Source organism: Pterocles gutturalis, unplaced genomic scaffold (assembly GCF_000699245.1).
Source record: "Pterocles gutturalis isolate BGI_N339 unplaced genomic scaffold, ASM69924v1 scaffold16227, whole genome shotgun sequence".
Taxonomy (NCBI): Eukaryota; Metazoa; Chordata; class Aves; order Pterocliformes; family Pteroclidae; genus Pterocles; species Pterocles gutturalis.
Genome location: NW_010113068.1, coordinates 19,288 through 34,949, shown reverse-complemented (window position 1 = coordinate 34,949; position 15,662 = coordinate 19,288). Strand labels below are relative to the sequence as shown.

Sequence of the window (15,662 nt, the reverse complement as noted above, 5' to 3'; positions counted from 1 at the left end):
TGGGTTGCACAGACTGGTTCTCGAAAGGAAAACCTTATCTTTAGGTAATACGCTGCTGGAAAAAAAGGCTAAAACCCCTGAGCATAACTTGAAGTGCTGAGCTTCATGAAGTTGACTTCTGAGCTGTGGTGTATCCGCGTGGAGTTGGCGTGGATGTTTGTGACAAACGGCATTTAAAGTCTTGGGCTGTGTCTTGCTGTTCAGAGATCTAAGAGGAATTAGTTTAAATATTTCTGATACTGTTTTGCTTTCTTAAACGTGAGAGGCAAATGCATTAGATCCATGCGATTCAGGTTTCCCCTGTGGAAGCATTGCTGAAGGAGCAGGGTGAGGAGCTGTTCGGTGCCACAGTGCTGCTGCCCCTTACCTTTGTATCCTCTAAAAATAACTTTTGTTGAGCAGGTGAAAAGACACCAAGGTTTTTACGGAATAAATGCATGAGTCACACTATTGCTTTTTCCCCAGCTATTGGGGCGACAGGAGAAGCAGAAGGACTGAGGAGCAGGTAACTTCTAAATTGGCAATTTCACAGTGTTTTGGCAGAGGATGCTAGCAGTGGAGCCGGGCTCTTGGCCACCTGCTCCCACAGTACATTCTGATATAGGTGCCAACTAAATTATCATGGTTGATACTGTTTGGAGAGTGTTGTCTCAAACAATCTCAATGCATTTTTTCACTTTTGGGGCATAACAGATCAAAAAAACTCATATTCTTAGTGAGCCAATTGTTTTTAGGTGCCTTACTGGTCTGCAGGGACTTAGTGGTCTGTTATCTGCATTTGCTGTGCTAATACTTTGTGTGACATGGAGGATAGATGGCCATTTATTTACGGTATTTTCTATACGTGGTTGAAAAAAATCTGTCTAGAAAGTTACTGATGAGATAGATCATAGTATTTCAAGAGAAAGTCCTGAAAATCTTTTGTGATGCTTGCTGAGGGATGTTTTGCTAGGTTTGGGGGTCTGAATTTGAGCATACTCTGCTCAAAACATGAAAAAATAGGGTTGTAGCTGCTCTTGTTGATTTTTTTTTTAAAGTGGGCTGTATATTTTCAGAAAGCAGCTGGTATTGTGTGCCCTCAGAAGCTATAGAAATTCAGTAAGAGCACTATGCCGCAAAATCCTTTCATAGGCTTTCATGAGGCTGTCTTTGCTGAAGTTTCCCAAACTTTTAGTGAAAGTAAATGTAATTTACTCTCGAATGTAATTCACAATACTGTGTGCATTTATTGGTGTTTTTTTGTAATAGACTGTAAAGAAAAATTGCCCCTGTATTTTTCTTGGGTTAGGGGAGAGATGTTCATCTTCATTGTGGTTCTGGGCAGATAGCACTTAAATATTTTGTAGTTCTGTATGGTAACTTCCTATCGTTCTATCTCGTCACTGTTGTAAAAGAATACAAGTTTACCTGTCAGTAATGAAAGTATAAATTAATTGGTGAATGTCATAGCATAAATGCTACTGGTTTGCTCTTTGTTTTGTTAGATATATATTTGACATTGCCTATTAGATCAAAGTTGACCTGTTGCTTAAATTAGACGAGTGAGAAGTTGTTGTTTCTCGAGTTGTGGAGTAATCTCGTTATTACAGGTGGTGTTAGACTGTTTGACATTTTTTTGTTGGACTTTTTTGCTACAGTAAAAGTCAAGGTAACTACCAGCCTCTGCTTTTTTTTTTTTGCTCTCCCAAAATAAGCTGCCTTAAATTACGGCAACACAATGCGATGTCTACATGATATAACTAAAAAAATAAATCTTTCCTACTGAAATAGGCAAAAACAACCTTTTAAAATATTACTGATAGAAACCAAGCATTCTACATCTGGTTAGTGAATGAGTCCTGCTAAGGACTGTGTGTCTCCTGCTATGAAATGTTTTAGGATCACAGAGGTTGGGGTAGAGAAGAGTTAATTGTTTGTACAACATATCATGCAGTTTTTCTGCACTTTATTATAAGACAGTTACTTCTGAACTCTTGATAAAACTGATATCCTAGTTTTAATCCTTTTTTATTAAAATATTAATTGAATTTAAGCTTTTACCAAGAAGGTAAGAGCTACTTCTGTTTAGAAAGATTTTAATCAGCAATAATCATGTGTTATCCTTTTATTATGCATTATAGTCAGATGTCAGTTTCTGGCCCCCTGTCTTATCTCTTGCTGGTTTTGTTCTTCTGTGGAAACTTAAACTGAGCTCTGTTGTCATATTGCTTCTGTACGTTTCTGCTGAGGCACCTTATTTTCTTCCATATCTATTTTTAGTTTTTTCAGACCCTTAAATTTTGGTTGGAGTTGGATGTCTTGTTTTGGGTTATAAAGCTCCCACTAACTTAAAATTTGCTTAGTATGATGTAAAAATTCAGAGTTTAGTTGTTGAAACTAAAAAGCAGATGGGCTGTCACACAACATTCAGTATTTTAAGTTTTACCCATTTTTATCTCTCATCAGTGAGCTGAGAGAATGACTTGTTAATGTTTCTTCTGGAAAAGTATTTAGCTTTGATTTGATCAATCCAAAGGTGGATTCTTCACCTTTTCTCTTGTTAACTCCAGCAGTATGCGTTTTTCTGTGCTTATTAATTTTTCTGGATTTTTTTTATGTTTGACTGAAGCTGGCTTCGTCAGTGCTATATATAGATGTATCGTGATTTTTTTGCTTAAATGAAGACCAGGTGAACTGTGTGGATAATACCTATTGCTGTGCTTCTCAGTGATGGTTCCTAATTGGTTTGGTTTTTTTTTTTGGAGTTACCATTGCTAAGGTATGTTGTAGACCTGTTACAGTTTATTTGGCTCTCCATCATTGACTGTGTTACTACACATTGTTTGAAGTGTCCACCATATTTGGGCTTAGTTTATTTCTTCATCCACTCCTATTACCACTGTTTGTTATTAACAGAATCTTTTTTGAGTTTCCCATTGCTTTTCTCAAGATTAATGTCAGGCTGTTTGGCTTGGCCCTTTTTCTTAATGCTGGTTCAGCTTTCAGAGCTTCTGTACTCTTTGTACACATAATAAAAGGCCTAATAAAAATTAACATCAGTGAGCTGCATCTTTTTGTAGCCAGCTATCAGAACTCGGAGTGCAAAATTATCTGGGCTTGCTGGTTTTCTTACTTTGTTTGTTAGTCTTCTTGGCTAGAGATTGTAGAAGCATGCAGAAGATTAAACTCCTCTGCGTGTGAGATGAAGTTTTCCTGTAGATAACCGCTACTTCCAGCCTTCTGTTATTCATCAAACTGAAGTGACCTTACACATGGGGCTTGCTGCTTCAGCTCTCTTCTTAGAAATGTGTGATGCTGCTCTTGTTGCACTGGGTATGCTCATCAGCAGTTTGCCTGGGGACTCTTTAAGACTTTTGAATAGAGCTTTTTTTTTTTAATTAAAAAAAAAAAAATCATGTGTTCTGTCTCTAGATTCTGTTCTGTTGTCCTCACTCTGTAGGCACAGGAAATCCGTGCGTGCACATGATGTCCATTAAGTGTTTATCTTACACCTTTTCTTTCATTCCTTTAAAGGCTGATTTTTTTTGGAAGTGAATAACCAAGCGGCAGACGAAAGATTCAGTACAGCAAACTTGGTTGAATTTTTGTTCTTCTGCCTCTCTGGATAGCAACTGATAGTTAGTCTTCACCTCTGGTTTCTGTTATTTCAGTTTAAATGATAACTTGTTGCCTATATGTACTGCTTCTAGGTTTTCACACTGTTTGTTCTCTAGTCGGGCCTTTTTAAATTTTTTAAGTAACTTTCAGTAAGGTGATAGATTCCGTGTTAGGTGAGCTCTCTGTTTACAGAAATCTGCCAAGAGGTTGAGCTGTACTGGTCTGAGTAGCACTGAACACTACTGCCTGCCTTGCTCAGGGCTATTTTATGTGTAGATGCTGAAGAACTTTATTCTGAAAGCAGTCTCATTCAGCACTATCTTTAATGTGTTTTGTATCTGAAATAGTGAGCTTATGGGCAAGTTCAGATGTGCCTGTTCTGTTCTTGGGTTGAATGTGTGCTGAAAAGGGTGCTCATAAGAGATGTGGGCAAAGCTAGGTAAAATTATCATAAAAGTTTAAATTACTTATTCAGTTTCTTAGGTTTCTGTTCACATCAGTGGTGCTGAAGTTGCAAAATCAGCTGGACATTTTAGGAAGTATTTGTTGTTTTGTTAGAGGTGATCTGAAAGTGTTATTGAAGACTGTGATACTTTTTCAAGATAGAGGGAAGGACTTACATTGTGATCAAATTCATGTTGGCTACTCATATGCTGACGGTTGCTTAAGAACACAAGCCAAAGAAGAGATCCTTTTTGAGGAATGCTGAAGCTTACCGAATAAAATATGCCAAATGATAATGTTGTATAATGTATTATTCGTAACTATTCCTTTAACTTTTTAAAAGGGCAAGTATTTCTGGAGTGAAATGAAAAGATCCTTGGGAGAAAAACTGGAATCTTGGGGGGTTGAAAAGTGTTTCTTCCCGATCTCAACCTGACAGAAGAAAAGGGACAGGGGTGCTTGTAAAGAATGACTTTTTTTCAAAAACTGTGCTGTTTTTTGCCATAAAGCTCTTAAGTATTACAGCTTAACTCTTCACAACTTTTTTCTAACAATGTATTTTGAGTTAGCTTAATTCAGCGTGCTTATTGGCTACTTGGTGTTGGTCTTTAATGTTCCGTTAACTATGTTAATGTAACTCAAGGCTGTTCACATAATTTTCTAAATTCTAGTACGGAACCACTATTTTGCTGTTTGGTTTTGCCTTTTTTTTTTTTTTTTTTGTCTAAGGCAGAAAATAAAATGCTAAAAATACATATGATCAATTTTCACTTGGAAAACAAAAGGGAAGATTCTCTGAGTGAAGGAGCAGGTACCTCCTGCCTTTGGGTGTGCAGTTTGCTATTGTGTCGCTCCAGTATCCCTACTGGTTAATTATTTAAAGTAACATCTGCTTTCCTAGAAGTGTTTCTGTGTTAGTAAAGTTAAGAGTGGGCAACACTGCATGCAATGAAATACTTTCGGTCGTAGTTGTGAATGTCTCTCACTCTCTTTTTTTCCAGTCCCTTTGTTGGGGGTGGAGCAGGGAAGAAGCTTCTGTTCTAGATTCAGCTGTAAAGGGTTATTGGAGCTTAATAGTGTTGAAGTGAATGTTAAACAAATTTGGAAAAGTAGATGCTTGTCAGTGTGCGCTCTGCATCACTTGTAGATATGCCTTCTTTGATTCTGTGTATCTTATTCTTTGTTTTACACTCATTTGCTTTGAGTTGTCTAAACTTGGCCTTTCCTGGACTATACCAAGAGTTACTATAGGGATGTTATTCTTGATGGGCATAGACTGTGCTCAGAGCTTTGCTATTTTTATAGTTACAAAACCATTTGGAGGAATGTGGCACATGATGGGATTGCCCCATCATCCTTTCCAGTTCAGATACAAAATGGTCAGTTTGATAGAACTCTTAAGTTTCAAGAATTTGCCAGACAAAAGAAGTCTAGGGTGATGTTATGTGTGGGATGTGTGGGTGCTTGTGTGCCTGCGTGCTCTCGGCAGCAGTTACTATATGAAGTCCAGGGACTACAGGTAGTTGGTATACAGCTGTTTAAATGACCAGAAGAATGCATCTTTTTCTTGTATAATCATTAGACACCATCTAGCAAGAGTGTTTGAATGGTCACTGCTCACTTTTGAAGTCTTATCTCACACTCGTTATCGTTGTGTTCTTCTTTTTAGAAAGAAAGAACTTTCAACTACCAAGAAAGATCGAGTGAATCATTGCCTAACTATATGTGAAAACATAGTTGCTCAGTCTTTGAGGTAAGAGTGTCTTTAATTTATTGCATTGGAGTGTTAGTTATTTGGAGGCTTCCTGATAATTGCTGATTTTAAATGCTCAACTTCTGTTTAAAACCGAAATGGCACAATTTTTTTTTTTTTTACCTATGCAAAAATCTAACAAGTAATTTTGTTTAAGTATTGGTAGAGTAGGCATTATCTTTCTACCTCAGACAGAGAAACTGAGGCACAGAGGTCAAACACTTTGCCATATTATCTAGAAAAGAGCAGGGAAATGATTTCCCAACTCCTAACGAAGTGCTTTAATCCACTCAATGTCTTCTCCTCTGGTATGACTGTGTGTAGCATATGTGTAGTTGGATTATGAAACTTCCTCAAAAGTAGCATTGGTTTTTGCTTTTCATAGTGCACATTATGATTTTCTAATGTTTGTTTATTTAGAAATTCTCCAGAATTTCAAAAACTGCTGGGGATTGCTATGGAACTTTTTCTCCTCTGCAGTGAAGATGCGGAATCTGATGTCCGAATGGTTGCTGATGAATGCCTTAATAAAGTTATTAAAGTAAGAACTTTTATGTCCTGTACTACCAGACTTTACCTCTTCTTGGTGCAGTGTTTTGCATGAATTCACACTGATGTTCTTTTAGTTGCTGTTTTTATTGTTGATAATGTCTCATAATTTAAGAGGTTAAGTAAGCTTCTTTACTAAATTCTATATGTGCTGGAACAGGAGAGCTGTTTATGGTCAAATCAAGATATTTAACTTGTCTTCTGTCATTCATCATTCTAATCTATTATTTTCTTCAGTCATTCATTAACTTTGTTCTCTTCAAGTTAACCAAACAAGAACGTGGGCTTTTCTGAAATAATATTTTTTTTATGGGAGGAATACTCTATTGTTGTTCAGAAAGCATAAAGATATTTAACATGAGGAAACATAAAAATATTCTTAAAAAGCTGACTGAAGGATGTAGTGGCTTTTCATTCCAAAGTAGTAGTAGTGTGTGTAATTCGGCTAGTGTGATTTGCTGAGACTTGGAGGAGGAGCTTTTGGGCAATAATTAGGATAAATATGGTGTTCTGGAGATTGGTTATTACCCTACTGTGATCCAGAATGGAGGGCTTGCTGGAGAACAGCATATGGGCATTTATATGAGGTCAGGCAAGGTCTAAAGGTTGATTCAAAGTATCTTAAAATGAACCTTTTGAATAATTGCTGTGAGCTGCTGCTTCCAGGACAGGTTTACCTTCACCTGCCCTTTTTTTTTTTCTTTTCTGTTTTCTGCAATACTTGACCTTTGAGTCAATGTAATGTAATTGCATAATTAATCTCATTGATGCAAAGTTTAAGTGCTTTAGAAATATGAAAAAAAATTTTTTTCTTTAGCACAAAGGGGTGTATAGAAGCAAGCAAACAAAACATCCTTATTTCCGGGGGCGTTTCTCTCCATTAAGTTCTATTTGTTTGATATCTGAATGAATTAAGTTTTGGGGGTTGAGCTTGTGGCTGAAAGTTGTACCGAGAAAGCTTACTGATTATATAGTGTATTCCATAATGACTAGGAGTGAGGAAATGCAAATGTCTTTTGGGTTTTTTTGTTTTACCCTGTAGCGCTTTGCTCTATTTATTCTGATTTAAATGTTTTTCCATTTGCAGGAGTTTAGCACTCTATGAAATGCGTACACCATTATGTAACTTAATTTGCTTTAAAAGGTGCTCTGAAACAGCTATAAATAATGCAAACTTACCTCCTCCTTTCCACCAAACTCTTCTGTAGGCTTGGTATAAAATTGACCTCTTTAATTCACTGATCTATTCAATATTGTTGCTTTCTGGTGTGTTTCAAGATAATTGAAAACTTTTTTTTTTCCCCAAAGTCTTTGTATGGCAGTTTGGTTTGTTTTAAACATTAAAGTGATTTTAAATGATGGAGTCTATCAGTCTTTAAGCTTGCCAGGTGGTCACAGCTATGAAATGGTAATTGTTGTGATATTCCAACTACATGAATGTATCAAAACTTTATTGAACCTGGTTATAATTTGAATTCTGTTTCTACGTTTTATGCTGTGTGGAAGCAACTTAGTCTTTCTGAAGATGCTCTCTTGTGTATAAATGCAGAGACAAAAAGGTGTGCAGTTTCTTTTTCGGTTGTGCAAGTAACAGTAATGCTTGTGATGAGTGGAGCGGAGACGTCGGGCTTCGCCCCTTGCATGTTAGTCAATGTTCAGCTTTTTTGGTACCACTGGCATTTTAGAGACTGATTCTTTTGCTAGAAAGATGCTCTATATAAGAATATAGATGTAAGCATTATTTCTGTAACTGTGTGTCTCTGTGGAGTTTATGCTCATAGTGTGTAGACAAGGCTGTAAATTGAAACAATAAGTAAGTTCTAGATACACGTTCTGTAGCTCATCTTTAACTATCACTACACTTACCTGTCAGAACCTCACAGACAACATAAATGACTCAAAGTTTAAATAGCTTTATTTAAAAGAAAAAATACCAGTTGGGAGTTCCCAGGTTTCTGCAGGGAAGGTGTTACTGAAGCTGTTTTGTTTCTGAAGCTGATCTACAATGTTGTGCTAATGATACTGGTAGGACTGTTCACACAGATAGGAGTACAGTTGAGCTCAGGAATTGAGATTTATTATTTGTAGTAATTTAGAGTTGACTGTGTTTATAATTTTTTCAGATTGGGATGACTCTTAGATTCTAGCCTGCTAAAAATACAGGTATACACTAGTAAAAAGAAGCTCCAGTTGAGTGTGTTGCAAGGACAACTTACCCTTGAAGCCCAGTTAGTAGCTGGTGCCTTTTTGTGTTGCTTGAAATCCTTGTATACAGGGGCAGTGAACTTCCCATGAAAATTAAGTTTTGTGAAGTAAGTGAGATTTATCCCTACCTACTGTCATTTAGACACCTGCAGTTAATAGTTGGGGTGGTTGGGGTGCTTATGACAACATGAAGATATAAGCTAGGTAAGATTTTTCTGGGGAAGGTACCGTTTTATTATAATGACTGGTATAACTGGAGGGAATGAAGTTTTGGGGCATACAATTTTAGGCTAGGGGAATCATGCTCTGGAGGAGCCACAGGCACTTTGCCCATGCTTAAGCAGTTTTGGCCTTTACATCAGCATGTGCCATGTGAGAGCAATCCTGTGAAGGTGAGCTTAATGGTTCATGGTCAAGAAGGCAAGATGGAAAATTAGAAATTATTAAATTATTGGGCAAGGAGTCAAGAATGAAATACTAAACATTATAGCACTGTATAAATCCATAATGTAGGCACTTGCAGATTGTATGAAGCTCTCATTTAATCTCAGGAAGTGGTGGTGGAAATGTTCATGAATAGTAGTATGGCTAGGAAAGAAATCCAAGAGAAAATGTAATTGTACGTATACAGAATATTCCATGGGAAGAGATTATATATAGTGGAACTATTTTCTTTTTTTTTTCTTCTCTAACATTTTGAAGATGGAGGGGGAATGATTGACTTGAACAGAAAATTACTATTTCTCCGTTCTTTCTTTCATTTCGTGTACCCTAGTTGTTAGCCAGGCTGCAGGTTCAAACTACAGCCTATGCTCTGGCACACTATGCTTGATTCGATCCTGGGATGCGATACTTCTGGTGTCCAGAACACCTTGTGGTAGTAAATTGATGCAGAAAACGGTCTGATTCATGAAAGAAAGGTTTGTCAAGGTACAAATACAGCCTGAATTTGAGACACAGTGGGAGGCTACTTGCCCGTAAGGATGCATAGCAGGGAATACCTCTTGCTTGTGAATACCATCTTTGTGTTTTGATGTTATATTCCTGAGTATCTATTCCTAGTGATTGCCAGAAGGCACGTGAAGTTGGTTCTGCTTGTAGTCTGATCCCGTATGGCCTGTTTTAGGTTGTTTTTAGGTAAAGCAGTCAATATTAACTGCAAAAAACTGTTTGTGGAATTTCTCCGTATTCCTGTTTTGTGTTTGTGTAAAAGATCAAGGTGACTCTCTTCAGTATTTAGCACTATCTTGGTTATACATTAAATACTAAGGCAGTTAAGATAATTCTATGCCTTTTTTCGAAGCAGTTTTATTGCAAGTGTAACTTTATGCTTGTAAAGTGCCTCCCCTCTGATGCAGTATGTTCTCAATGCATTTTATTGCAGGCTTTGATGGATTCCAATCTTCCTAGGTTACAATTAGAACTGTATAAAGAGATTAAAAAGGTGAGTTTCTTTCTTTCATCTCCTTTTGAAATATGGTATTTACTAAGTGTTTCAATATATTGAAATGTGGCATTAGTGTAAATAAGTAGTGTATGTCTTTCCAGATCAAGGTCAAAGCTTCACTTTGGAAGGATCTGTGTCTGTTCAATGTAGTATTCTACCTAGTTCCTCACTATTGGCCCTGCTGTTTAGATTTAACCACTCCTGAAGGCTAATCTGGCAGAAAATGTGTGAGCATTTGGTGTGAACAGCAGTCTGAGTTAACCTTAGTGACTCTACAGCCAAATGAATAAGGCATATTCGTGGTATTTGCTTCATTGACTGAGCTGGAAAGAATAACTTCAACCATAAAGGGTGGTGAAAAGTAGGTGGAGAACAGTGACATTCTTCATTTGACATAACTTCTTGGAGGAATCATTTGATCAAGACCTGAAGTGACCTGATACAAGTTTTAACTAGTTTGTTTTGTGAATGTGTGATGTGTACTTCTGTAAGAAGCATAGGTAAAAATACTGAAGCATCTTTCTTTGCACCAAAAGTCAAAATTTATTATGTCCATGGGAAGAATTTTCGTAAGTGCCTTTTTTATGTATATGACTACAAAAGAAAAATGCTGTGTTCGTGACAGTATCACTGACATCATGTCTCTTGCATCTATAAACATATAGCAAGGCTTGTGTACAGAAAAAATATAGGTGTTTTTGTCAACAGTAATGCTGTTAGTTTTTGTTATATTTCTTCGGCAATGACAGGACTCTAGAAAACAAAATAAATAACAAAAGCAATGTGGATACCTTTTCTTCTGTCAGATGTGGACTACTTGTAGGCCCTGTATGAGTATCTTGCTGTATTGTTATACCTTAATGTCATGCAAAATTTTTGAGGGTATAGAAATGGACATCCAGCTAACTAACAAAAACCAGCCAACGTAAACAAAAAATCGCTCTGAAGATTTTGCACCTTATGACCAGGTGCAGGAGGAAATATTTTTTTGTTCAGGTGGCCTGTGCTTCTTGTATCGTTACTCTCAGATTTGTGGCAGAGGCAAGAGAGGGGGGTAGCAGGCATAGCAGAAGCACGCAGCAGACCAAATTTTGTTTGTGAATCGGTTGTATCACTTTAGGAGCCATGCCAGAATCTGTTGTTTTGCTCTGAACCTGAAAAATGCACATTTTGTAATTCAGATGCAAGTTTTTTTTACTTGTCATGCTAACAAGACCATAAGCCTTTGATACACTAGCTAAAGAAAATAAGAAACATTTAAATGACAGTTTCTAAACATCTCAGCTCTGTCTTCAGGGGGATTTGATTTGAGAAGCATTTTGGTTAGGTTTGAGCTACATTAGGTACACAATTTCTCCTAGATATCTGTTGGCTTCCATAGTTCCAACAATAGTAGGGAGCTTTACTATATCCTTAGACACTGGGTCTAAAGGCATTCTAGCTCAAGTCAAGTGCACAACTGAAGGTGTCAATACAGACAAATAGATACTAAACTTTGGCATGCAAGCTGCTAGGAAGTGATACAGATCAATACATGGAGGGGTTTTTCTTGGTGCACTCAGGAGCTGTACATTATTTATTTGTTATCTCCACTGCTGTCAGTTTTGTGCTGCATTTGTATGTCTGCAAGTGTTCCAGTGATTTTTAGACTCTCATATAATCAGTGTTTCTTTGTTGGTTGATGACTTTCTCTGTGGTATTTTAAGCTAATTTCAGCAGAGTGGAGATGTTAGACATCTTTCTTGTTGTTGCTTGTGATTAATTTTGGGAAAATTCCTAATACCAGCTGGAAAAATGAAGGCAGTCATGGAGCTGACTTGACTTCCTTTTGGCTAAAGGAAACTTATGGCTTTCAGACACCTTACATTTTTATCTGTTGAAGTAAAATGGTATAAAACTGTATACTATTGTATATTATAGGTATTTTTTAGGAAATGGTTTAGTTTGATGAAATGTAACAATTATATACTGTCTAGAATGGTGCTTCCAGAAGTCTACGTGCTGCACTCTGGAGATTTGCTGAGCTTGCCCATCTAGTTCGTCCTCAAAAATGCAGGTAAAGACATCCTAGTAATGGCCTTTCCAAAGAATGTTTTAACAAAATATGCATATTAGCAAAATGTTACTGTTCTCAAGTTTTAAATATATAATTGGGGCGTTAGAAGAATTCCTATCAACATTATTCTCTCTGAAGTAGCTTTATTTCACTACCTGGTTTTCTTTTAGTGGAGTTTTAGTTCTATGCTGTACATGACTCTGAGGGGAGGGAGGGAAAAACTTCAGAAGACAGTGACTTGTATTTTTTTTCAATTGTATTCTTCTTTTTAGTTCTATTTTAATGTCTGCAAATTGTATTCAGAAGACTGTTGTCTTTTTTACCTACATTCTATGTAGCTAACAGGTACATTCTTTATGATTTAGTAATACCACAGAATTTGAGTATGAATTAAAAATGTTTAGATGGGTACAGTTATTCTGATCTCATATTAGTTTTTCTCCTTTGCCATATTTAGGCCATACTTAGTGAACCTTTTGCCCTGTCTAACACGAATAAGTAAGAGACCCGAAGAATCGGTGCAAGAGACACTTGCTGCGGCAATACCAAAAATCATGGCAGCGTTTGGCAATTTTGCAAATGACAATGAGATTAAGGTATCTTTCTTTAACGTATTTAGTGCTCCCTGTTATATTCCGAAGCACAGTAAGCTCTCAGCATTATCTATCAGGTGTTACAGAAAGCAGTGTTACAGCTGCATGTCTGAATTAGGGCAAAAGTTGCCCTTGCTTGATGTATGTTAAGTAATGCTTTGAATGAATGGAAAATACATGTGCTGATGACTTGATTCACTTCTTTCTTATAAAAAGTTAAGTAAGATATCTTTGTTTTTAGGTTTTATTGAAGGCTTTCATAGCTAATCTTAAATCCAGTTCCCCTACTATTCGTCGAACAGCGGCAGGATCAGCAGTAAGCATCTGTCAACATTCGCGAAGAATGCAGTATTTTTATGCCTGGTTATTGAATGTACTTTTAGGTAAGATATAGGGAAAAAATTTTTGCTTTAGGTATAAGTAACATTAACTTTTTTTTCCATGTAAGACACTTTTCATATGCGAGAGGTTTTCAGGCAAAGCAAGGATACCAGGTACACTGCTAATGCTTTCTCTTTTCTGTGTTAAGTTAGATGAAGATATGACTAAAGCTATTTTTATGCCTGTGTGTGCTGCAATGCTAATTCAGTAGTGTTGAAAAGAAACAGTCAAAGCTAGGGAAACAGCTAGCCTGCTGGAAAATGAGGAGGTCTAAGGATTCTGGAAAAACTTGCTCAGAAATCTGTGAAGAATTGTATTGTTCTGCAGCTTGGTTGTTAGTGCAGCAGGTCTGAGGTGGAGGATATGACTGCTATTCTCTGGGTCATGAACACATACCGTGTAACCTTTTTTAGAAGAAGTGCCATGTAGGTTCTTCGTTGAAAACCTGACTTGGACTAGAAATTGATTTTTTTTTTTTTTTTTTTTTTTAAAGCACCCAACTTTGTATTGGGTATTTCTTCAGTTATTTCTGTAGCTGGGAAGTTTGCATGGTGTTTGCGGTGTTTTGCAACTTATTATGAGATGCTTGTCTGGATTGTAGTGGAAACTTTTGCCTCAATTTTGTTACTGATGAGGAGTTCTTTACTATGTAGACTATATTGGAAAAGGAGAGGTAAGGAAGACTGACAAATACATGAAGCATTATCCTGTTAGCCTTGCTTCTTTTAAGAATGGGTGAAAAATTCAAGTGCCACACAGTGACTTTCCTCATTCTGTGTGATTTGAAAATGGTGTCCTTCTGTGCACACATTGTTCTTTCTGCCTCAAAGGTGATATTTTATAAAGTCCTGGTAATGGTCCTGAATTCAGACAGGAGCATTAATAGGAACTTCACAGATTGATTCTGATTTTTTTTTTCTTGACTAGAAGGTTGTGTTGTCTTACATAACTTATATTTGTTCTTAATATGTTTTGGGTTTGACTCTGGTTAACAGGTATGTGGAAAAAGGTTCCCAATTCTTGAGGGAGGAGGCAGAAGTGTGCATGTAATTTATTAGAATAGTAGCGAGTGTGTGTGTGTGGGGGAATTATATTTGGCCTTACTTAAACTGCCAAGTGCAAAGAGGATGCAGTTGAGGACAGCAAGAGAGTCTAGATCACTTGGTGAAAGCATCAGGTATTACAAAAAATAATTTTCTTCATTTAGGAACAGGGAAGGAAGAGATAGGGTCCTGTGACTATTCTCCTGCATTGCTTAAGTGGTTGTCAGGAATATTCAATACCACATATTTTCAAGTGTTTCTATGTTTAGGAAGCATTCTTAAGTTGCTGCTAGGTTTTGGTTTGGTGTGGGGTTTTTTTTGTTTTGTTTAATAAAGAAGCTATTATATGGACTAAATGAAATAACATGTGTGTTAAAACTAACCACTGTCAATAAGTGATTTGTCTCCTTTTTCTCTTCCCCCAGGCTTGTTGGTTCCCGTAGAAGATGATCATCCTACTCTTTTAATTCTGGGTGTTTTACTTACACTAAGGTATCTCATACCTTTATTGCAACAACAAGTAAAGGATACCAGCCTGAAGGGCAGTTTTGGTGTAACAAGAAAAGAAACAGAGATTTCACCTTCACCAGAACAACTTATACAGGTAAATTACTAATAATAACCCTCACTTGAAGAGTACTAGTTGTAAGGAAAATAAATAAATCTTGCATATAGCATGATACAGCGCTAGTTTGATGTTGAACATTCTGAATTCTTTTCTCAAATTCCTGTTCATCTTGGTAAATGATAGTTGGTCCAGTGACTGGAATTATTCATAAATAACATTAATGGTCCGAAATCCCAGAAAAATGCACCAGCAGTGCTTGTTAAGTGTTCTCAAAGGAGCTAAAGAACTTGATAATCATTATAGTGCTATTTGATGTGATTCCTCTTTTTATAACAATAAACAGAAACAACAGCCTTCTACCAAAAAGGCAGTTGAATGGCAAAAATTAATTGACATTTTCCCCTTGGAAGAGTGTGGTAAAGATTGCATATAACAAGTATCAGTTATTTTTAATGCATCACTGAAATTTAATGTGGTGTATGAGAAGAAATGTAGTATGTTGTTTCTCCATAGAGACTTACTCCGGTACTTTGTTGGGTTTTAGGTTTATGAGTTGACTCTGCATTACACCCAGCATCAGGACCATAATGTTGTGACTGGAGCTTTAGAATTATTACAACAGCTCTTTAGAACGCCACCGCCTGAACTTCTCCATGCCCTGACCACTTCAGGGGGCATTGCACAGGTCAGTGTATCCAAAGATGAATCTGCCAGCAGGAGCCGCAGTGGGAGCATAGTGGAACTTATAGGTAAGCTATATTTTTGGTGATACAAGTGAAAGGAGATGAACATATATAACCATCTCTATTTAGCCAAAAGTATGAAGTATAGAAGGAAATGTATAAGGCTATGCATGACTTTTTTTTTTTCCTCAGGTACAGTAAAGGGTTTTTTCCCTCCTTTTTAAAGTGGCTATACATTCATTGAGTAATGACAAACCCAGTATTTTTTTACAGTTTGTGTTGAAGGGGTTTTTGATTACACAGAGCAAATTAACTGTGGTGATAGATTTTTATTCCCCCCCGC

The 15,662-nt window shown here is 36.9% G+C and overlaps 1 protein-coding gene across 1 annotated transcript in view; it reads left to right on the top strand.

Moving 5' to 3' along the window:
- Positions 1-402: 402 nt before the first annotated feature.
- LOC104462393 (huntingtin-like) overlaps positions 403-15,662 on the top strand; it is a gene marked incomplete at both ends in the record, with an annotated part of 34,533 nt that continues 19,273 nt past the window's right edge. The window contains 9 exons of the mRNA XM_010074314.1: positions 403-505; positions 5,711-5,794; positions 6,215-6,335; positions 9,933-9,992; positions 11,972-12,051; positions 12,509-12,647; positions 12,886-13,027; positions 14,494-14,672; positions 15,181-15,385. Coding sequence (XP_010072616.1) covers positions 403-505; positions 5,711-5,794; positions 6,215-6,335; positions 9,933-9,992; positions 11,972-12,051; positions 12,509-12,647; positions 12,886-13,027; positions 14,494-14,672; positions 15,181-15,385 — 1,113 coding nt within the window. The remainder of the gene's footprint in view (positions 506-5,710; positions 5,795-6,214; positions 6,336-9,932; positions 9,993-11,971; positions 12,052-12,508; positions 12,648-12,885; positions 13,028-14,493; positions 14,673-15,180; positions 15,386-15,662) is intronic.